Raw genomic sequence first — 24,438 nt, 5'->3', positions numbered from 1 at the left:
TATCTTACGTTGTTTATAATTTCACCAACTATCCTCACTCCATCTGTTCTGTCATATAAAGCCGATCGAAATATGTTTTCTGAATAAAAGCTGAACAGCAGGGCTGACAGAATACATACTTGTTTTATGCCGCTTTTTATTGGTATTTCCACTGTAACGCTGTGACCCAACCTAACTACAGCTGTTTGACTATGATACAGGTTTATCAACTGGCGCATATCATAAAAGTCTAGTCCAATTGAGCAAGCTGATCAACAAAGACATCCCAGCGTAAAGACGCCAAAAATCTTACATCCCCCAACAGATTATCAACACTTTCGTGCCATAGCGTGAAAAGTTCTTTGCTCATTTACAACGAGTCTATTGGAGGTGAACCAATCGAGGGCACCCTACTGCGCCACTCCACTATCCTCCAGGGAAAGGGAAAGAAGACTCCCAGATGCCAAGGAGACAGTTGTATCGACTGCAAATAGTGTGTAAAATGGAAGATCATTAATGAAAATTAAAAAGAGGAAGGGCCCCAGAACTGACCCTTGTGGCACACCGAATTCCAACGTTTTAACCATTTATCATTAACATAAATAGCCTGATATATATCAGACAAATAAGCGCTTACCAAATCAGAAATGTCATCCGAGTATCCTAAGTCCCAAAAAAAAAAAAGATCAAGCGGGCCACACTGTGAAACCCCTTTTCAGATCACAGAAGAAAAATAGGGAATAGCTACCGCTCTCAGAGCACTCAAAGTGTACTCACAAAATCCATGACAGCATCAGAATCTTTTTTCCCTTCTAAAGGCAAATTGTTCGGCACAAAATAATTTATTTTCTCGAAATATTCCAGTAAATTACAAAAGTTTTTCATGAATTTTAGAAAATACTGATACTAAAGAAATTGTTCTGTAATTATTATCATCTCTATCACCTTTTCTGAAGAATGGAATTACTTTGGACATCTTTAATGAGTCAGCATAGTATAGATGCATGCGGAAAAATTGTTTAGGAAAGCTATATGTTTTCATAGAAAAAACATCACTGGAGACATGGGCGGTTGATCCAGTGGGAAAGACCAAGCAATCCTAAGCCGAAAATCGTTCAACCCAGGAAAGAAATTTCCTTGTATGAGACTGCTTTGCCTGAAATGGCGATAGGCCACAGGAACAAAGCCTACACAGAACACAACCAATTTTTCTAAATTGTACAAGCTCTACGCTCGTAAGAGGTTTAGGCTAAGACCTAGAAGAGTCGGGGAATAGAAAAAAAAACTGAAATGTTTGAAGCTAGAAGTAATCGAGTGTCATATTACAATCACAGATTCACAATCTACGAACATTCAACCTCTGAGTATACTTGCAGCAGTTGTAGGCTGAACGTCAGGTAAAAATGGAGCACGCCTGAAAGCCAGGAATTTTCTGACCATATTGAGTAAACTTTTACAAAACATTCATTTCCATAATTGTGTGATTTGATCAATATTGGTTATAAATAAGCTTTTTTGACGACGTGGGATGATGAAAGGGTACTGCCTAATCTTTTAAGTGAGCGTCAAAATAGTCTGATAACTCAACATAATAAAAATAGACAAAATGACGATCGAAAAAAAAATTTGACAATAATCTGAATTGATCATTGAAATCTAATGACTTGTAAATAGCTTGAAGCTTCTCAACTCATGGATCTTCCAGCTTTAAACTGATTTCTAAAGCAGAAAGATGATTTTATTACGAAAAAGCTGCAGTTATTCAATGATTAGTTACCTGATAGTTTATCCTCGCTCATGAGGGTATCAGCCTCCAAAACAACAGGTTCGCTTCGTCCCTTAGAATTCTCAGAGTAAATTATTATCCTCAAAGATATTCCAGGTTTCAGGTCCTCGATACAAATTGAAGAGAAATCAGATGTGGCATTCTTAACTAATACAGATGTCATCTTATCGTAAATCTCCAATCGTGCATTCTGAGGGAGACCTCCATCGTATCCTTGCAAACATTTGATTTCGAGTGAGTAGCTTGAAACATTCAATAAGGTGCAGTTCGAAGGACGATCGGGTTTTCCAACAGGCACTACGTGAAAGACACATGGTTCCGTTTGTCTGCCAACCTCATTTTCAGCCAAACAAAGTAATGTACCTGAAATAATCGATATATTCGAAACCAGAGTTTGAAACGATTCTTTGCTCACTATGAAGACTAATAGATACAATAGCATAATATTTCATGGCTAACAGATGATTTTTTGATTTCGAAAAAAATGCCTCCTCGAGCGGGACTTGAACCCACAACCTCCGAATGACTAGTTCAGCGCTCTAAAACCAACTGAGCCACCGAGAAAGTTGAAAGTTCCAACCGCATATCGAGGAACAGCTTCTCCCAGAATCAAATGTTAGTAGTAGTATCCCTTACAAACTATGTAGTTCTCGAGGGTTAGGGAAAGTTACTATTGAAAGGGAACTCATTCACTATCAGCGATCATCACGATTATCTTTACCTCTCTCTTACTTTTTCTCTCTAACGTCCTCGATATTTTATCGACCTTATCGACAGTATTATTCAGGTTTCTGAATCTTGCGACCAACCGAACAATTTTAGCACAATTTTAACCGAAAGTAAATGAGTAAATTTTCTAATTTATCTTTGGCTAAATGGTTTGAAGTTTACAAGCTCATCTTAAATCAGCAAAAGACAAAGTATCTGAGTTTTTCATCCAATAAAGTAGGACTGCCGAATTTAGGAACACTACAAGTGAAAAATCAATTCGAAATCTTTAATACAAATTCCACAAAATATCTAGTTATTTACATAGATCAACATTTGAAAAGGGATGAACATATGAATATGAAGAAAAAAATTTTCAAACTTTCCTTCTTTTGACGAAGTTTTCGAAAGAAGTTTGCTTACTTATAATAAGATTGTGATATATAAGGTTGTTACATATAATGGATATTCCTCCTGGGAGGGAATATATTGCCCTATTCCACCCCCCCACCTTGGTTACGCCACTGCAACTACACGATAAGAATAAAAAGGAACAACTATGAAAGAGCGAAAGCAGAAAAAAAATTGGGTCAAAGAAGCTGCAGATATCTAGATTCACGACTCTATCCAGAATACCTAATCGAATAAAAGATTTGAGTAGTATAAAAAATTTGAACGAGAAAGAAAAAATTGGTTAATTGCTGAAGATCGATCGTTGGTCCATAGAATGACTTAAACTAACAAAAATGTCCGATGAAAACAATAAAAAACCGATAGTGACGAAGAATGCCATGTAGAGAGAACAATTTTTTTTTTAATTTTGGATTTTGTTTCATCTGTCGTTAAAATCCAATTTGTTTTTTTTTTACAACTGTAAACAGTTATATAATAACTCACAGTTTTTTCAGAGTTTATACAATTTATTATGTTGAATAAACTCATATTTATCTTTGGCCAAAATCAGACTAGACTATTATGATATGCGCCTGTTGATTAACCTGTATCATAATCAAATAGCTGTAGGTGATAGCGTTATAGGTGAAATACCAATAGAAAGCGGCGTAAGACAAGGAGTTCTATCACCCCTGCTGTTCAACCTTCATTCAGAAAACATATTTCAAGAGGTTTATATGACAGAATAGAGGGAGTGAAGATAGGTGGTGAAATTATAAAAAACATACCTACATATGCTGCTAGATGAGTGCATGAGGCTGGTAGAAGATAGGGCATCAATATGAAGAAAACAAAATGGATGATCGTGGGTAAATAGTTATTTATAATACAAGTGCAGAAGGCATTGATATTCTTCCACGAGTTCAAAATTCAAAAACGAGCCACGAAGTGGCGAGTTTTGGAATGAACGAGTGGTAGAATGAGCCTTCTGTACGAGTATTATACATTATTTTCTCTAATTCATTGCATTTTTATTGAAATTAATTAAATATTTCCATAACTATATTTTTGTGATTTTTGCATTGAAAAATGTTGGTTGGCAGAACTGATTTCTTTAAAGCAAATTGATGAATTGACAGATAAAGCCGTGGCGGAAAGTTCGGAGTACCAACATAGAATAATAAAATATAACCATGAAAACTGTGCGTTTCTGATATATTCTCGCACGATTTTGTTCTACAAGATGTGGAAGAATGAACGGAATAACCACAGAATTAGAGAAATAAACATAGAACCAATTCCGATTACAATCAGTGGACACAACATTGAACATGGCAAATTTGGCAAATGGAAATCAACAGTTGGAAAATACAAGCCACAGGCTTAAAATATGTAGAAGAAGAAGAAGAAGAAATCAACTCTCACTTACAGAAACTTCATCGTTAAGACGCGGCTAAGAACACTTCGCTGGTACATATGGGACATCCTCTTGTACGGATGTGATGCTAAAAGTTGACACCATGAATAAAATAAAAGCGTTTGAGATGTGGTCCTACCAGAGGATCCTCAAGGTTCCTTGGATTGCACATCTAAGTAATGAAGAGGAGAGGTACTCAGACAGCTGAATAAGGGTCGAGAACTTCTGAGCATCATAAAAATAAGAAAGATCAGTTATTTTGGACACATAATATGAGACCACAAATATCACTTCCCTCGCCTGATTATCCAGGGAAAGGTTGAGGGAAGAAGATGGATAGGTCGCAAGAAGATATCATGGTTGCGAAACATTAGAAATTGGACAGGACTGGGAGTAGAACAGCTATTCCGAGCAGCGAAAGATAGAGGCCAATTGAATCAAGTTGTCATGGAGATAGCCCACGCCTGAATACAGGCACGGCAACGAAAGAAGAAGAAGAAAATTGTTCGGTTGGTCGGAAGATTTAAACCCTGAATCATACCGAAGTCAATAAAATATCGACGACGTTAGAGGAAAGGTAAAAAGAATCGTGATGATCGCCGATAGTGAATGAGTTCCCTTCTAACATTATCTTTTCCTGACCCTTGCGAACTACGTAGTCTGTAAGGGATACTATTACTAACATTTGATTCCAAGTGAAGCGGTTCCTCGATATGCGGTTGGAACTTTCAATTTCCTCGGTGGGTCAGTTGGTTAGAGCACTGAACTAGTGATTCCGAGGTCACGAGTTCGAATCGCGCCAGAGGAGGTATTTTTTTCGGAATCGAAAAAATTGTCGGTTATCCATCAAATATCGAGTCAAATATCGTCGGCTAAGAGTGTAAATCTGCTATGTCCATAATGAAAAATTTTAAAGGAGACCAAAAAAACCGTACAGTACAGTGTTATAATAATAATAATAAGAGAGTTTATTCATGAAAATACATTCAATAAACTCTATTGAATATATTTTCATGAATAAACTCTCTCATTATTATTATTATAACACTTTACTATACGGTTTTTTTGGTCTCATGTAAAATTGTTCATTATGGACATAGCAGATTTACACTCTTAGCCGACGATATGCTATTTTAATTTATTTCAAACATAAACAAATTTTTCTAACTAATAGATACACCGAATCGAAGGTCTGCAGTGTCAGTGCAAAAAAGTTTTCAAATGAGTGCCTTCCAATACAAATATAAAATTTACAAAACTAATTTTTCTTTTTCAAGATGGTTTTCGGTTGAATTCCGTTGAAAAAAAATTTATTCATTATTTATGATTACATCAGAAAATTCCTTCAAAGATGGAAAGTTGTATTATACTGCAACTTTTTCCGTTTTTCGAAATATGTTACCATTAAGAACTCACCATAATCATTTTCATTCATTGGCATATATTTCACTATTGATGTAAATTTCTCGTTGCTGATTCTCTTCGGAGAAATTTCATTATTACGAGCCGAATTATTGAATTTCCATTCGAATTTCAGTGGTGGGGGGTGGGATTCTACCTCACACTTCACCTCTACTGTTTTCATCCTCTCGACTCCGTAAACATAACGTAACTGTTTTTCTTTGCAAATAGGTTTATCTGAAATAAAAGCAATTTTTCAATACCTTTTCATTTGCTTTATTTTGATGTCAGACTAAAGATAATCTTCATCACATAGAAATATTTATTATTAGTATTAGCCCAAGAGCCCACGACGGCCAGACCTGGGTTAATTTATAAAAGCTGAATGTTTTTCAATGCATGTCCCCTACACAGGTAAATACGACTGTGGGACTACAGAGTTTGAGTTTTGGTTACTTTGGAAAGTATCAGGGCCGTCGCTAGCCAAACTGCCGCCCTAGGCAGAGGCCCATTTTGCCGCCCTTACATAAGCTAACTCTGCAGAAGGCTAAAAATTAATATTGGATAATCGAGGTCCAGCGTCTGCTCAAACAATTCCACCGCCCTGGTAAAAATACAAATTGGAAACCTTTCAGATTTGGGATTTTTTACTAAGCAAGGGGGCGGTTGTGTCGAATGTTGGTTTGGTGAATTTGTTTTCAAAGATTTAGTGTGGAAGTGTGAAAAACTCCACACTTTTTCATAAAAAGTATTCCAGGAAAGAAAAAATTTATTTTAAGTGTAATTATTTTTTATGGATTCAAATTTTAGTCCAATAGATGATTTAAGATGAGTGGAATGTAATAAACAATAATTGTGCTCAACTGAATTAATTCTAATGAATAAATGATAAAATATATGAATTGAATTCAGGTTTCAGATCCTTCTGCTGAGTTTTGACTACATATAACGCTCGAACATCTTTTCGTTTCTTTTCTTCAATATAATTAAATTAAACAACCGGATGATGCGAATGAACAATTATTTTAAATTCGAATATATGCTACAGATATTCACGTTGCAAAGATGTTTAAGATTAGTAAATTTGATAAAAAAATCATTAGTGAAATTCGTTTGAATCGAAAAAATTTATTTGATTCGTTCTACCAGAAATCCAGATTTTCCAGAAGTGGCGAGTTTTGGAATGAACGAGTGGTAGAATGAGCCTTCTGTACGAGTATTATACATTATTTTCTCTAATTCATTGCATTTTCATTGAAATTAATGAAATATTTCCATAAATATATTTTAGTGATTTTTGCATTGAAAGATGTTGGTTGGCAGAACTGATTTCTTTAAGGCAAATTGATGAATTGACAGATAAAGCCGTGGCGGAAAGTTCGGAGTACCAACATAGAATAATAAAATATAACCATGAAAACTGTGCGTTTCTGATATATTCTCGCACGATTTTGTTCTACAAGATGTGGAAGAATGAACGGAATCACCACAGAATTAGAGAATAGTTATTTATAATACAAGTGCAGAAGGCATTGATATTCTTCCACGAGTTCAAAATTCAAAAACGAGCCACGAAGTGGCGAGTTTTGGAATGAACGAGTGGTAGAATGAGCCTTCTGTACGAGTATTAACATTATTTTCTCTAATTCATTGCATTTTCATTGAAATTAATGAAATATTTCCATAAATATATTTTAGTGATTTTTGCATTGAAAAATGTTGGTTGGCAGAACTGATTTCTTTAAGGCAAATTGATGAATTGACAGATAAAGCCGTGGCGGAAAGTTCGGAGTACCAACATAGAATAATAAAATATAACCATGAAAACTGTGCGTTTCTGATATATTCTCGCACGATTTTGTTCTACAAGATGTGGAAGAATGAACGGAATCACCACAGAATTAGAGAAAAAAATTACTGTTGTTATCAGTTCTCAGAATTCTTGCAGCACTAATAATAATAGAAGTTGATGATAATCGGTCAAAGATGTTTAATAAATTGCGATTAGAATAAATTTTATGTTTGGTATACCCTCTGGGACCATTTCTGCTACGAATTCTATAAACATGTAATTAATTTCTTTATAATGGAATTTATCTCGGTGAATAAGCAGAATGCTTATTTTGAGTTTCCTCCAATTTTTGTAAATTTGAGCAATGTGCCTTCTCAAATCCCACCAATATTTGTGTGTGAACACAAGGCGAGTAACAAATAAACAAACACATATTCGAATTCATTATATCAGTATGATATCCTTTATTTCCAATGAAATTGCTAATTCCTCTGTCAACATTACCCTGATGATAATTATTTTATTCAAACTTGTCTATTATACTTACATTTTATTTGAAGATTATAAGCCTCACTTACGGCATTTCCTTCCGTATTTGACGCCAAACACTGGTAGTTTCCTTTCTGATTTTTCTTTATTTCGTTGAGAATCAAATGAGTGCTCCGAATTAATATTCCATTCTTCTTATCATCTTGAAGTAATCTATTCTGAAAAAGGTGACATAATAATAATTGTTCACAATGAATACAAAGATCGTATAGATATATACGCCACTACTTATGATAAGTGGCAGATCCATGGTTCTGTTTAAGGGCATGGGTAATGTATAAAAAAATATAACATATGAATATGACGTCAATAGACATACTTTATAATAAAAACAAGTACATAGGCGTACAACTTTGCTTCCGCCGTTTTTTTTTTCCTAAATTCGAGGTTTTATTTGATATGAAATACAATATGAATTCTTAAATTAGTTCCATGCAAAAATTATCGGGTAAAAAAAATAAAAAAATTTCATTCATTAACAAAATCACAAAAATAACCACTTATATTATCCATATGAAGGCAGAGTTTGAAAGAAAAGATAAATGATAACTAAAGAAAACAAAACTCAGAAAAAAACAGAAACAGGGCGAAAGTTTTTGCACTGATTAAATTTGTTTGATATATTATTTTATATTCACACTCGACATCCACATTATGAGGTAAGAATGCGTGTCATAAATGTCATTTTAGGGTGTACTTTGTCTCAATTCAATTCAAAGTCATTCTTAATCGTGTTATACAGTGTCTAAATCGGTTCTGAAGTTTCTGTCATAGTTGAGGGTAGGTATTTGCCATAATTCATGTTTTGATAGTTTTTCAGTTATTATTTATTGTATTATTGATTATTTCCCTAGTTTCACCAGTCAACCAAGCTTTTATTCATTTTTTGAACTTTCCTATGCTTTTTATATTTTTTAGGTGATCAGGGACAACATTCAAAATTTTTGGTGCTAGGTAGGTATAACTTCTTTGTCCTATACTTTTTTTTGCATCTAGGTAGAAGGTATGTATGAACTTTTCCTCTGGTTATATATTCATGATGCAACGTACTGACGTGTATTTTCTTTGACATAATGTGTGTGAGAATTTTCAGAGCATATAATTGTCTAACATCTTTTACTTCAGAGATCTTGAATAACCGCTGGCTGGAAAACGTGCGTTTTTTTTATATATTATTTTTAATATCCATTTCTGGATAACTTCCAAGGGCTTTATGTGGTTGTTGTAAGCACCACCCCATCCAACTATGCCGTAGCTGATTTGAGATTCTATTAGGGCTTAGTAAAATATCTTCAAATATTTTATGGAGTTTAGGTATATAATTACGCAGGTACCTAAACTTGAAGAGAAGGCCTCTTATCTTGTTAACAAGATTTTTCACATGTTGGTCCCATCTCAATTGACTGTCAATCGTGATTCCCAAATATTTAATATATTTCGTTTCAGCTATGCAGATCTCATCGTCAATGTTTAGGTCTCTGAAAGTTGGAAGATTTTGTTTGGTGGAACCAAAGACCATATATTTTGTCTTTTCAGTGGTCAAGGTTAGTTTATTGTTTTTAAACCATTTTATTGTTTCAGCAAACTTCGATCCCACGTTCTCCTTCAATTCTTCCCATGTATTTCCTTGGTATGGAATAACCCTATCATCAGCAAAATAAATTGCTTCTTAAGATTCCTTCTTTTTAAAAAGCTGTTTATGTAGATGCGGAATAAAATAGGTCCTAATACAGTACCCTGCGGAACTCCGTACTCTAGTGTTTCCTTTACTCTTGGAAGGAATGCCCAATTTCTACAACCTGTTTTCTGTTTGACAAGTAGCTTTTTAGCAATTTATATATTGGTCCTCTAATTCCACAATTTTTCAACTTCTTGAGCAAACGAATATGGCATACAGTATCGAATGCCTTACATAAATCGATAAAAATACACAACGTAGGAATCTTTTCATCCAGACATTCATACAACCTACCTGTTAATTGTCTTATCGCATCTTCTGTAGATTTCCCTTCAGTGAATCCATATTGTTTTTCATCGATAATATGATATTTCTTCAGATAGTTCACTATACGTTTAAACATTTATGATTATGATATACGGTTATACATTTATGATTCATAGTATTGTTCATCGCTGGCCACTACTTTCTCCCTTCTTCCGGGCAGCGTACGAATCCCGAGTTGAAAAAACTGGTCATCTTTTGAAGCGAAGCACTAATCGATCAAATTTTTACTTCTTCATAAGACCGTAAGTGCTGGTCAGCCAGACCGTGTGCCATTGATCGAAGCAAGTGATATTCCGAGGAAACAACATCCGGAGAATATAGCGGGTGGGGTAGGACTTCCCATTTCAACGTTTCCACTTTCGCAACATAAGGTCGAGCAACAACGTCATTGCCATGCTGTTTACAGCATGAAAATGCTCGAATAAGTGATATCAATTACTTTATCATATTCCTCGTTGTATTGCTGCCATTTTCCTTTCAATGCACGGCACAAACGCATTAATTGAGTTTGATAACGATCGCCTATAATTGTTTCAGTCGGTCTTAACAACTCATAATACACTACGCCGAGCTGATCCCACCAAATACTGAACATGACCTTGGAACCGTGAATATTCGATTTGGCTGTCGACGTGGAAGCTAGGCTGGTATATCCCCATGATTTTCTGCGCTTGAGATTATCGTTATGAACCCATTTTTCGTCTCCAGTCACAATGCAATGCAGAAATCTCTTCCGTCTTTGCCTTGCAAGTAGATAGATAGATAGATAGATAATCACTTTATTTCCAGATACAGTTTGATACAGAATGGAAATGGAAAATACAAATTAAAAAGCAATTAAGTAGCTGTTCACAAGCAAACAGACGCCGTTCAACATATCTCGGTTTCAACAGGTATGGCACCCAATTTCGTTGTTACTGAATCATTTCCATGACTTCCATGCATTTTGTAATGAATTGTTGCATCACTTCCAATGATCCAGCCGATTCTTGTTGCGTTTGACATGAGTCTTGTTCAAATTATGCGTCCAATTCTGCATCTTCGAAAACCGTCTCTCTTCCACCGCTTGCTGGTCTTTGACGTCGAAATCACCGTTCTTGAAGCGTTGTAACCACTTTAGGCACGTACTTTCACTAATAGAGGTCTCACCATAGGTATTTGAGAGCATTCGATGAACCTCAGCCGTAGATTTTTCCATATTAGAGCAGAAAATGAAAACCTCCCGCAAATGACGAGAATTTGGCTCGTGAGCTGTAATGTTTAATCGAGAATAACTTTATGATGCAGACTCAAATCGACTTATATTTCGATGGCGTCATGACCAGTTTTAAATCGACTTAGAACTGGTCATGGTCGTTGTAATAGTACCCTCTTCAAATGGCATTCCATTGATAGCCCATTATGTGAGTGTGGTGTAGAAGAGACCATTGACCACTTGGTGAATGATTGTCCAATTTATAAATTTCATGATGGTTTCCAAGCTATCCATTCAGTTTCAGATTTTTTTTTAGAATGGGTAGTTAACTTCAAATCGATATAATGAAAACTAATATTTAGTACTCCTTTCTGCTTCTTTTTTTTTGTTTTAGGATCCAATTGGAAATTATAGAGTCGTCAACCGAAAAGAGAGGATAAAGAAAAATTTTGTTTTGGTTGAAGAGGAAGTCCTTCAATATAAATTATGTCAGCTTATTCTGTAAACGTTTACACAAACCAGTCACTACACCGATACGGGGAGACCTTCGATGGCATCATGTTAACAAATACCTGAGCTTATTGTATGATATCTATGATCTATCTAGACAAGCGATTTCGAGAACCAGAACAAAATCTAGGAGTCGCTCAGATCGTCAGATCCTAAGCAAAATGGCGACGATCATTTGGATTAATAATCTTGTGTGAAATATTAATAATCTGTCAATCGTCAATCCGACCATTCTCGCGATTCTATCGCCTCACGTGTTCATCGTATATGTTTTTAGCGGTTTTGGTTCGGAAAGTGTAAGACTTTGTGAGTGTACCTACATATTACCGGTTATATGATGCAAAAAGATTCGTTTATGTACATCAAGAAAAAATTCACTCGAACCTTTTTCCGTGTAGATGCAATTTGCTTCATTTTGAATGAAATTTTTACCATCTGATGCATCTGGAAGCATTTTTTCAAATATATTTGTACAAGTAATTATTTACTAGAAAGCTGATAGAAGTTTAAGATTTCCGAAGAGTAAAAACCTACTTACGTTATGCAACCAAGACAGTTTATTGGGTCCGGGATTAGCGTCCACCTTACAATCGAAATATACATTGTCGCCTTCTTTGAAGTATTCTGACTTATAACTACTCCCAAGTGCTACTATTGGCTTTGGCGGATCTACAATAAAAAACAATTCAATTTTTGAAATAATCAATTCATAATAAAAAAAAAATTTGAAAAAGTATATTAATGAAACTATGAGATTCAAAACAGGGCTTCCGATGGACTTTCGAGCCGAGCAAACATTATAAACTAGACAAACATACAGGGTGTTTCATTTTATACCGGACAATCATATATAGTCATGTAGATGTTACCGGAAGAATCATTTTTGTCTTATGACCTATACCTCGTTATCGAAGCATAAGCGAGATACAGGGTGTGCAACGTCATTTCTGACCAATATTTTATTGAGTGTGGTCAGTTATGTAAAGGGTGTTTTTTTTCGAGGTATATAACTTTAAGTTGGCATTACTGTTCAAGATGGCGACCGATTTAACAGCTGTCAAGTGATTTATTCTCAGTTTGGTTTGGCAATTCATCATGAATTGTTAGTGTGAAATATAATCAACTCTTCGAAGAATTCTACATCAAAGGATATTTATGGACTTTCTGTTAAGATTTTGAAACGCAATATAAATACTATTGTTATACCTCTCAAAAAATTATAAACAAATGAATTAAAAATGGAATTTTTCCCACTGACCTCAAGGTGGCTAGGGTGGTGCCCTTATTCAAAGATGGCGATAAGGATGATATGTCAAATTACAGGCCTATTTCAGTGTTGCCTCTATTCTCTAATGTCATATTTTGAACATAATCAACTATTTTCTAACTGCCAATTTGGCTACAGAAAAAATAAGGGTACGACTTCGGCCATTTTGATCTAATCAGTTTTATTATGCAAGGTTTTGAAAGGGGTGATTATACGTTGGTATCATTGTTAGATTTGAGCAAAGCATTCGACTGTGTCTCACCGCTGATTCTTCTGACTAAGCTCAAGTATTATGGTTTTATGGAGAGCAGTATAAAACTGCTTCAATCTTATCTTTCCGATAGAAGCCAAAATGTTTCAGTGGGTGGAAAGGTGAAAGGAGTCAACTTTGAAGAATATCTCATTAGGAGTACCCCAAGGTTCGGTTCTAGGACCGATCTTGTTTTTAATTTATATGAATGACTTTTCATCATGTCTACCAACCACAGTAAAATGTGTTTTATTCGCATGATGACGCTTCACTCCTTCTGAGTGGACCGGTGCTCAATCAGCTGCTAGAGGACTCGCGTGAGGTACGGTCGAGTGCAAAAAACTGGTTCAATTCGAATCAATTGATGCAAAATCAAGAAAAAACTAATATTTTAGTTTGTTCATTAAGATCTATAGATGAGAACTTGAAAGAAAATTTAAAATTTTTAGGATTACATTTGGACCCTAAGCTCACTTGGGATGTTCACTGTGAGGAACTCTCTAAAAAACTGAGCAAAAATATTTGTGTTATCCGTACTCTAGCACTTAAAGTCTCGATTGAAACATTGCTGTCAGCCTACCATGCTCTGTGTCACTCTTTAATAAAGTATGGTATTTTAGTATGGGGTCACACCACACATGCAGGAAAAATTTTTTCACTGCAGAGAAAAGTTATCCGTATTATGGATAATTTACACTATCAGGCGGATTGTAGAATTTCCTTTAAAAAATTTGAAATAATGACTGTTCCATGTGTGTTTATTTACGAATGTCTGAATTATATTCATGAAAGCCACACTCAACTGCTAAATGCAGATGTTCACAATTATAACACGAGAGCACGCATGGATATCAGAAATGAATTCTTCAGATTATCAAAAACAAAAATGGTCCGAACTTCTGGGCATATAACCTGTATAAAAAGTTGCCTCAATCAATGAGAAACCAAAAGGAACAATTCCGTTTTACCATTAAGAAATATCTCATAGATAATACTTTTTATTCATTGGAAGAATTCTTTGCTAAGCAAATATAGGTAACAGCAAATTTGTAAAGATGACGAATGTAAATCGTAAGATATTAGCATGAATAAAGGATTATTATTAATATTATTATTATTAATAGACTCACGCCTGATCAACGCTTGCAAATAGTGCAATTTTATTTCGAAAATAATGGTTCTGTGCGGAATACGTATCGCGCACTACGTCCATTTTATCGTCGACAAAATCATCCATCAGAGCAGTTAATTCGATTAGCCATGGGACGTTTTCGCACCACGTTTACTCTTATTGATGACTCGCATCCCCAAAGAAGCCGTACGGTGCGTACAGAAGAAGCTATTGCTGCTGTAGAGCGTAGCATTGAGGAAGACCCGAATGAGTCTATCCGCCATCGAGCACAGGAATTGGATCTGTGTCCATCCACTTTATGGAAGATTTTGCGGAAGGATCTTGGTTTTCATGCTTACAAAATCCAACTCGTGCAAGAATTGAAGCCAAACGATCATCAAGTAAGGCGTAGATTCGTCGAATGGGCCCAAAATGAGATTGCCGTTGTTCCCGATTTTCATAAGCGAATTTTGTTTAGCGATGAAGCGCACTTCTGGTTGAATGGATACGTCAACGTAGTGAAGCTTATCCTGAAGAGTAAGTCGAAACACCGTTACATCCAGAAAAACTGACTGTTTTTGTTTGGTGCGCTTTATGGGCTGGTGGAATCATTGGTCCGTACTTCTTCGAAAACGGTGATGGCCAGAACGTTATAATCAATGGCGATCGGTATAGAGCCATGATTACTAACTTTTTCATTCCTGAATTGAACAACCATGATGTCCAGGAGATGTGATTCCAACAAGACGCCGCAACATATCACACAGCTCGTGCCACAATCGATTTATTGAAAGACACGTTTGGTGACCGCCTAATTTCACGTTTTGGACCTGTGAATTGGCCTCCAAGATCTTGTGATTTAACACCGCTAGACTACTTTCTGTGGGGCTATGTAAAGTCATTGGCCTATGCGGATAAGCCACAAACCCTTGACCATTTGGAAGACAACATTGGCCGTGTTATTGCCGATATACGGCCACAAATGTTGGAAAAAGTCATCGAAAATTGGACGTCCAGATTGGACTACATCCGAGCCAGCCGTGGCGGTCATATGCCAGAAATCCTATTTAAAATGTAATGCCACAAGATTATTTTGCGGCTGAATATAATTCATGTCGATCAAATAATCCATCGTTGTTTTATTGCAATTTAAAGTTCTATAGCTCTAAAAAAACACCCTTTATAACCTGTGAAGTTATGATTTTTGGTAAAATCAGAATATTTTTGAGTGATCAATTCAAAAAAAGTAAAAAACCTTGAAAAAGTAAATTCAAAATGGCGGTAAACCTACAACGTTTGAAATTTTTTTCCTCGGTTGTCTAATTGAATTTAATTTTCTGTATTAACTCATTTTTCTAAGAATTTCTGTGAGAAAGTTTTCCCAATAATCGAACGAAAAGTTTTTTTACATGTCTTCAGCGAAAAAAAATACCTCCCGAAGGTTTCAAGGTCAAAAATATACTGATTTGGCAAAAACCGTAACTTCGAGGGTTATACATAACTGACCACACTCAGTATATCATATGGTAAAAATGATTTTTTCGGTGTCATCTACATGACTATATATGTTTGTCCGGTATAAAATGAAACACCCTGTATATAGTTGTGTAGATGGCACCGGAAGAATGCAACGTCATTTCTGAGCAATATTCTACTGGGTGTGGTCAGTTACGTATAACCTTTGAAGTTACGAATTTTGGTCATATCAGAGTATTTTTGAGTGCTGAATTCAGAAGAGGTGAAGAACTAGGAAAAAAAGCAAAATGGCGGAAAATCCGAGGAAAACCTGCAACGAGATGGAAGTGCTTTGAACATTTCTATAAACGCGTACAATAATTCAAATTTAACCATTAATTTCAATGAGTAGTTTGTTGTATCTCAGTTCATTGTTGTTCTTTATTATTTGCCATTAAATAGGTATTAAAATACTTGCCAATGTATTATTGTAAAATAATTATAATAATAATAAATCGACTTTATTCAGTGAAATATGCACAAAGACATATGATATGTTTAGATGTTGGACTAACCATGCCGAGGCGGAGTTTAGTCAAAGACTATTCTTACACTCAACCTCGTATGGCTGCCATTTCTTGATAATATAAATAGAGAATATAAAAACAACAATGAATAAATAGAGATTATAAATAAAAAAACAACAATAAACATATAGAGAATATAAATATTAAAACATGTATAATATAAATAGAAAATATAAATAGAGAAGGTAAACACAATAAAATAAATAACATGCAAAAGGAGAAAAAAATTACTGTAATGAATCATTTGAGAGAGCTCTTCATTTGACGCTTGAATTATGAATAGCTGAGGCTGAAAACACCACCGTCCACACTATTCAAAAATGTTACTGCATTGAAACACCCCTGAAATTTAGCTGTACAGTGCATCCCATTTTGGGTGAGACTGCCAGGTTTCTCGCTTGTTATTTGAGATAGAGCCTTGCGGTTTTCACGTTCCTGTCCTACTTTTTCGTCATACTCAAGTTGGTCTAATCAGATTTTGCATAACTGTTTCCGATCAAGAGATACAGGACGATTTTGGAAATTGATACTTTTCGGACCCCTCCTGCATCTCCGAAGTTATTAGAAATAATGCTGAGGTAAAAACTACGTCTGAATCAGAATTCTGCGCAGAATCCAGTGGCGTACTCAATTTTTTTTTTCGGCGTATTGTTTTGAAGATTCAACACAAACCTATATTTTTTTAATGGAACACATCATTACTTCGTTGAATTCGTTATTTTTTTCCCTTCAAAATGATATATGATACTATATAGGTAGGATGGTCAGAAATGTTAAAAAAACACTAAAACATCAAATAATGATGATTTTTTGTTAATGAGCAATGGATTTTCCATATAAAAAAAAAGATCAATTGGATAATTTTCATTTGTGATTTTTATTTATAGTAGAGTAAGCAAACAAATATAATACACTCATCACTAACATGAAAAACAAAACGTAGGTACCTACCTAATAGCAACAAATGAATAATACAAAAATTCATAAACATTGCATAATATCTTACAGATTAAACTGTTCAAATTGCTGTCCATTTTCCTTAATACATATAATATACTACAGTAAAAGAAATAACAGTCCAGAAGAACTTCGTTTATCAACAGAGGCAGTTTTCCAGGATTCACAAAACCGCCCTTTTATAATATTAAATGCACTCAGGCGTATTGAAAAGTTTTGTCAATTATGTTCTTCTTCTTCTTCTTCATTCTTTTTTTTTAGGCGATTCGCCTGTTTTTTTCCGTCGAATCTCTGCCTACACCGACAAATTGTCGCTCCATCGCTTTCGAGGGCGTCCTAAACTTCTGCGACCTAGTGGTGATTTATCGCGTGCAATTCTGACCATCCTTTCCTCGTCCATTCTACTTATGTGGTCGTTCCATTCTCTCTTTCGACCCAATACCCACTCATTGATATTTTCCACCCCGCATGTTCTCCTTATATTTTCACTTCTCTCCCGGTCGAGTAGTGTCTTTCCAGCTATTCTGCGAAGTACCCTCATTTCGGTGGTCTCCAGTAGTTGTCTTGTCCTCGCTGTGTCTGGTCGAGTTTCAGCGGTGTATGTCATAGTTGGTCTTACTACTGCTTTATAAATTCTGGCCTTTGTTTCCACTTTGATGTTTTTATTTCGCCACACCGTGTCACTCAAACATCCCGCCACTCTTGTTGCCCTCACAGTTTGTGCCCTCACTTCCTCCTCAACATTACCACAGCCTGATAATTCTATGCCCAGGTATTTGAATTTCATTTCTTGTTGGATGACATTGCCGTCGACTTCCAGTTTGCATCTTAATGGTGTTTTTGATGTTGTCATGCATTTGGTTTTCTGGGTTGATATCGTCATATTGAATGATTTGGCAGTGCAATTGAAACGATGTAACAGCCGTTGGAGGTCGTCTTCACTCTCAGCCACCAGTACGGCGTCATCGGCATAGCAGAGAATTTTTATTTCACGGTCGCCCATTCCGTATCCCTTTAGTGTCCGTACATTCCCTATCACCTCGTCCATAATGATGTTAAAGAGGAGAGGGCTCAAGGAATCTCCCTGTCGAATGCCACGGCCCACTGCAATTGGCTCAGTCAAGGTCCCGTTTATTCTCGCCCGAATCCAATTTTCCTTGTATACGTTCCGAACGGTCTGAATGAGGTTATGCGGTATCTGCCTGTTGTAAAGTAGGTGCAAGACGTCCTTTAACTGCACACGATCGAACGCTTTCTCTAAGTCGACAAAACACATATATGCTGGCCTGTTGTATTCTATTGATTTTTCCTTGATTTGTCTTAAAACAAACACCGCATCCGTGCATGATCTACCCGTTCTGAATCCCTGCTGTTCGTCTGCTAAGGATGTTAAGCTGATAATTTTGTTGGCCATGACTTTAGTGGTAAGTTTCAGTGTGGTGCTGAGAAGATTAATATCTCTGTAATTCGAGGGCACTTTTTTGTCTCCTTTTTTAAATATCAGGATGGTGTCACTTGTTCGCCATTCGTCAGGTATTCTATGATGGTAGATGATACTTTTAATGAGTGATACTAACCGCTGAGTGAGATGTTGTCCCCCATATTTAAGTAATTCGTTAGGAATTCCATCCGGTCCTGGGCTCTTTCTGTTCTTCAATTTTCTGAGAGCTGTAAGTACATCGGCTGTCTCAATTTGAATGTTGTTGTCCATTACTATTTCGGGTACATTTAGTGCAGTCTCAATTTCTTCCGCCTTATACAATTCAGTCAGGTATTCAACCCAGGTTTGTTGTTCTATCTGATTCGTTTCGACCAGATCATTAATCTCTTTTCTCTGGGTTCGAATGAAACGCCAAATTTGTTTTTGTACTCCGTAAAAATCATCCTCCAAGCGTCTTGAGAAAATTTCCCAGTGATGGGTTTTTATTCGTCTCACCAGTGCTGTGGTCTCATTTCGGATTTGTTTATATCTTTCGTAGGATTCTGATGTTTTCAATGTTCTATAAGTCAGATATGCTTTTTTCTTTTCTTTGCATTTTTCTTTAATCTCTGGGCGAAACCATGGGGTCCTGTCTGTTCTAGTGTTCTTATTCCTTTTTTGAATTCGGGTGCCTAGGGCTTCATGGGCGGCTGATCTAATGTTGTTCTTTAGTTTCTCCCAGGAAGCGTTAATATTATCCTCTTCTCCTATTGGGTTTTCGAGAATTTTTTCTTTCAATCTATCTTCGTATAATTGCCTAATTGACGAGTCCCACAGTGATTCGATGTTTATTTTTGCTTCCTCATATACTTGTACTGGACTCTTATGTATTAGAGGAAAATGGACTGTAATTTGAACAGTTTAATCTGTAAGATATCATGCAATGTTTATGAATTTTTGTATTATTTATTTGTTGCTATTAGGTAGGTACCTACGTTTTGTTTTTCATGTTAGTGATGAGTGTATTATCTTTGTTTGCTTACTCTACTATTTATAAAAATCACATATTAAAATTATTCAATTGAACCTTTTTTTCATGTGGGAAATCCATTGCTCATTAACAAAAAATCATCATTATTTGATGTTTTAGTGTTTTTTTAACATTTCTGACCATTTTACCTATTGTATAGTATCATACATCATTTTGAAGGGAAAAAAATAACGAATTCAACGAAGTAATGATATATAGGGTGTTCCATTTAAAAAAATATAGGTTTGTGTTGAATCTTCAAAACCATAACCCGAAAAAAAAAATTTGAGTACGCCACTGGATTCTACGAAGAATTCTGATTCAGACGTAGTTTTTACCTCAGCATCATTTCTAATAAAGGAGGTGTCCGAAAAGTATCAATTTCCAAAATCACCCTGTATCTCTTGAACGGAAACAGTTATGCAAAATCTGATTAGACCAACTTGAGTTTCACGAGAAAGTAGGACAGGAACGTGAAAACCGCAAGGCTCTATCTTAAATAACAAGCGAGAAACCTGGCAGTCTCACCCAAAATGGGATGCACTGTACGATGCAAAGGAACCGTGAAATAAAAGGAGTGCCTAATGTTGACCGAATGCACCGAACTTCTAGGAATGATCCTTCCATGAAGAGCCCCACAATAGTGGGTCGTTAGAAGTTTATAAACAAAACATCGAAAATATAGCGATCTTCTTTCATCCATCCTCAACCAACCCAACTCACGTATCCTATGAGAAATGTGATCATATTTCCTCAAACCGAAAATGAATCGGCAACACTAGTTCTGAACAAGTTGAATACGACATCTCACATAAGCACTGATGCAGGGTCCGTAAACTACGCCACAATAATCGAACAAAGAAAGAATCAAGAAGTCATCCAAACGTTTCCTTATACTAAATATAAAAAATCGACGACACCTATAAACAACTCTCAGCCGGTGAAACGCTGTCTTCAGAATACCAGCCACATGATTGGAAAAATCGAGCCTACAATAAAAAATTACACCGAGATTCCTTACTGTAGAGTAATATTTAAGGGTTAAAGGCTGACCGTAAATGGACAGTTGCAGGTTGTCCCTTACTACAGAATACTGACGAACATTGGAAAAAGCAGAATATTTGCACTTGCTTATATTTAATTTTAAATTGTGTGAGGCTGCTACATTACAAACATTTTCAAGGTCATAGTTAATCTGCTGGGAAGCCAAACCCAAACTACTCATTTCAAAAGAATAAATAAGCTGCTTGCCAGCCGCAAAAGCCTGCACAACACAAAATTTCAGGACCCCAAGCAGATAAGTGGTATAAATTGAAAAAAGAACTGGTCCCAAAACAGAACTCTGCCGCACCCCAGACAGAAGAAACACCGACTCACACATACTACCATCAACCTGAACCACCTGACTCCGAAATGACAAATAAAATCTGATTAAGGCAACAAAAAGCAGAGTGAAAAAGTAAAACTTTAAATTTGCACATAATAAAAGATGGTTGATAGTGTCAAATGCCTTTTAAAACTATTTGAAAGTCAAATAAAATTAAGACAGAGACCAGTTTCTTATCTAAATTATAAAAGATGGAATCAGTTACTGTATATTTTTAAATAAAAAGAATATTCTACTAGAATATTTCTACCTTATATGTTAGTAGCTTAAGTTAGTACCTTCATGTGTAAATAGATACAATAAAGACATCATTACCTCAAGAAGGCTATTTTCTTGGATAATACCATCAATAACAGACAATAAGAGATAAGGCATCGTATATGGCAGACTATTTATCATGAGCGATAAAGTACTGCCTATACTGCAAATCGTTTATTACAGACAAAAGTGTATGGTTCCTTGAAGTCCGTTATAAATGATTTTGACTGTATATTCAAATTCCAATATACAGTATGCACTTCGAGCCTAGACCTAGTGACTAATCACTATTCCTCAAAGTATGCAATTGCAACTTCAAGTCTGTTTCAGAAACCACTTAAGGCAAGTTATCTAGTTATCTCTTATTTATTTTCGCAGCTTTTTGCAAATAGGACATCGTTCTGTGATCCTTTTTGTTTAGTAAATGATTGATTGATTGATTGATTTATAGATAATAAATTCAGTTTTCAAAAAAAGGAAGGTACCTCTCAAAGGCTCAAAAAAAAGTTGAATATTGAGAATAGAATTAAAACACTACTTACATGAAATATTCAGTGGAATCGAATAGTTCCTATATTCGTTCAGATAATTGTTTTTAGCACGACAAATTAAATCAAGGCCATTTTCCTCCCGTTTTGGGGTGAATGTGAGAACTGAAATACTTGAGTTATCATCTGCCTCCACCTTAAAAAAACTCATTTAATAGAAGTTACATATGTATGATGTAGGATGTAGACAACAGAGAAAATTTGCAGAGATTTGCAGAGAGTACAGGATGTGTACTCTCCTGTTTTTCTTAAATTGTAGTTTCCCCGTTTGTAAAAGTAAAGGGGAAACGTTCGACTCTCTACATTTTCGGTGTATTTTTTTTAATACATTGATATTAAATCCCTAGATACCGATTCATTATCATGGGCGCCCGCAGAAATTTTTCTCAGGGGGGGCAAAATGAAAATTATTGAAAAACGTCCATGATAGTATAGGCGACATCAGTATTCCGTTTTTTTCTATTTCTGTATTTATGTTTCATAAGAGGGTGGAGGGCTATGCAAAAAAAAGATTCAATATCTAGTAATTTTGAATTCTTTGGCAAAAAATTGAACAAAGAAAAAAAGCATTACATGTTCTTTCGAGAATCTCGTTTCAAGGACAGGAATCAAATGATTTAAATATGCGAAGTAATCTTCAGCTGAATCTGCTTAATAATTAGATCTGTACATTTGTCTACAGACTGTGAACATCTAAAAATTAATAGGAACACCTTGTAGTGTATTTGCTATTGGTTCCAATATATTTGAATATTTACTTGCTACCGTCAAACAAACCACAAAAGTGAAAGAGTTTATTGCAGCCCATAACTGAGCAGCTCTTTTTGTTGTTGAAGAATTCATTGAAATTTCTCCAGATTTTATAGCAGAAAGAGTTTTAAAAGTAGTTTTCAGAGAAAACTCGCAAAGATTTATATTCAGCTGACTAACGAGTTTCACAAAACAAAGGAATAATTGGAATCAGATTTCATCTTACTCTCTCGAAAAAAGAATATAAGTCCTTAACGGTGCCAATGCTATTACGAATTTCAGTAATTTTACTGATGTCATTTATTACTAAATTGAACCTGCGGTAGGCACAATGCAAATAAATTACTTTCTTGTACTTATCTCTTATGATCTTTAGAACCCCGTGAATTTCACCAGCCATTGTTGAGCATCCATCATAACCTTGTGCTACAAGTTTGTCCAAATTCAAACCAGATTTTTCTATAAACTCAAGGATTGAAGCAGCTATGCAATCAGCATTCAATTCGTTCAATTGTACGAATCCAAGAAACTCTTCATTCACTGTAAAATTTTCATTTTGCTCATGTATACATATCGTATTCCAATAGATAACTGCTCATGTCCAGAAATATCAGCAGACTCGTCAGCCATTACACTGAAATACTTCGAAGAATTTGCTTCTTCTACAATATTTGTCATTGGTACATGCCCAGCTACCGAAATGATCTCATTTTGAATTATGTGAGAAGTATGTTTTGAGTTAATAGCTGCGTTGAATAAATGGATCTCGAAATCACCCGCGACTGCTCTGAATTTCAAAAGATCACTAAAATTGCCAGAGTTCTTGGTGCTCTCTCCTATAGGCATATCCTGAGTTCCGCAAAAAATTGTTTTTATAATCGGTTAAATTTTTTTTCTTTTTTCTGCAACACTTTTTTTCTTACCTTCATCTATTAAAGACAATAGGAGAGTATATATAAGATGAATTTATAAAAAAATTGACACGCATGGAGTGCGTTCGGTTCCATGTTATTTCTTCACCCAAAAAGTGCTCAACGCGTCTAAAAAAGTTCTCAATTCAAAAAATACCTCTGCTATATGCTCTACTATATGTATAGTAATTCCATTGAAAACCGGAAAATTGTTGTGAATCCATCATTTTCCTTTTTTCCTTGCCCTTTGGATTGAGAAAGTATTATTGAGGGAGTTGTGCTGAAAAATGAGGCAATCGAAATCTCAGGGGGGGCCATGGCCCCCCCTGGCCCCCCCCTGCGGGCGCCCATGTTCATTATATACCTATAGCAGTTTCGTGTTGTCCAATGAGTACATGGAATAGAATAGAATAGAATAGAATAAGTTTATTCATCCTTTAAGACACCATACAAAAGGTATATAGGATAAGTCAACAAAAAAATATATAAACACATATAGAAGCTTAAATCTAAGACCAATTATCAAAACAATATTCCCTAATTGAATAATAACATTTTTTCAACAAAATTTCTATAACTTCAAGTTTGAATTTACGTAAATCCAGTAATTTCACAGAAGATGGTAAGTGATTGAATAACTTGATGCTCTGATAAAGAGGAGAGCATTCAAATTTGTGAGTTCGGAGCTTAGGCACTAGAAGAATCTGTGAATTTCTGGTCTTGTAGTCATGGTTGCTGGATAGTTTTTTCCAGTTTTTCTCATTTTCCTTTG

General features: G+C 35.5%; 1 protein-coding gene across 5 annotated transcripts in view; it reads right to left on the bottom strand.

The window, feature by feature from the left end:
• Positions 1 to 24,438, bottom strand: part of LOC123679335 (nephrin-like) — a 176,586-nt gene that overhangs the window by 9,398 nt on the left and 142,750 nt on the right. For all 5 annotated transcript variants that reach the window (XM_045616895.1, XM_045616930.1, XM_045616903.1 and 2 more), the window contains 5 exons: positions 22,000 to 22,141; positions 12,274 to 12,404; positions 8,024 to 8,183; positions 5,700 to 5,921; positions 1,757 to 2,128 (listed from right to left, as the gene is read on the bottom strand). In XM_045616895.1, the coding sequence (XP_045472851.1) occupies positions 1,757 to 2,128; positions 5,700 to 5,921; positions 8,024 to 8,183; positions 12,274 to 12,404; positions 22,000 to 22,141 (1,027 nt within the window). The remainder of the gene's footprint in view (positions 1 to 1,756; positions 2,129 to 5,699; positions 5,922 to 8,023; positions 8,184 to 12,273; positions 12,405 to 21,999; positions 22,142 to 24,438) is intronic.

This window comes from Harmonia axyridis, chromosome 1 (genome assembly GCF_914767665.1).
Source record: "Harmonia axyridis chromosome 1, icHarAxyr1.1, whole genome shotgun sequence".
Classification (NCBI taxonomy): domain Eukaryota; kingdom Metazoa; phylum Arthropoda; class Insecta; order Coleoptera; family Coccinellidae; genus Harmonia; species Harmonia axyridis.
This window is presented reverse-complemented; position numbering and strand designations above follow the sequence as displayed.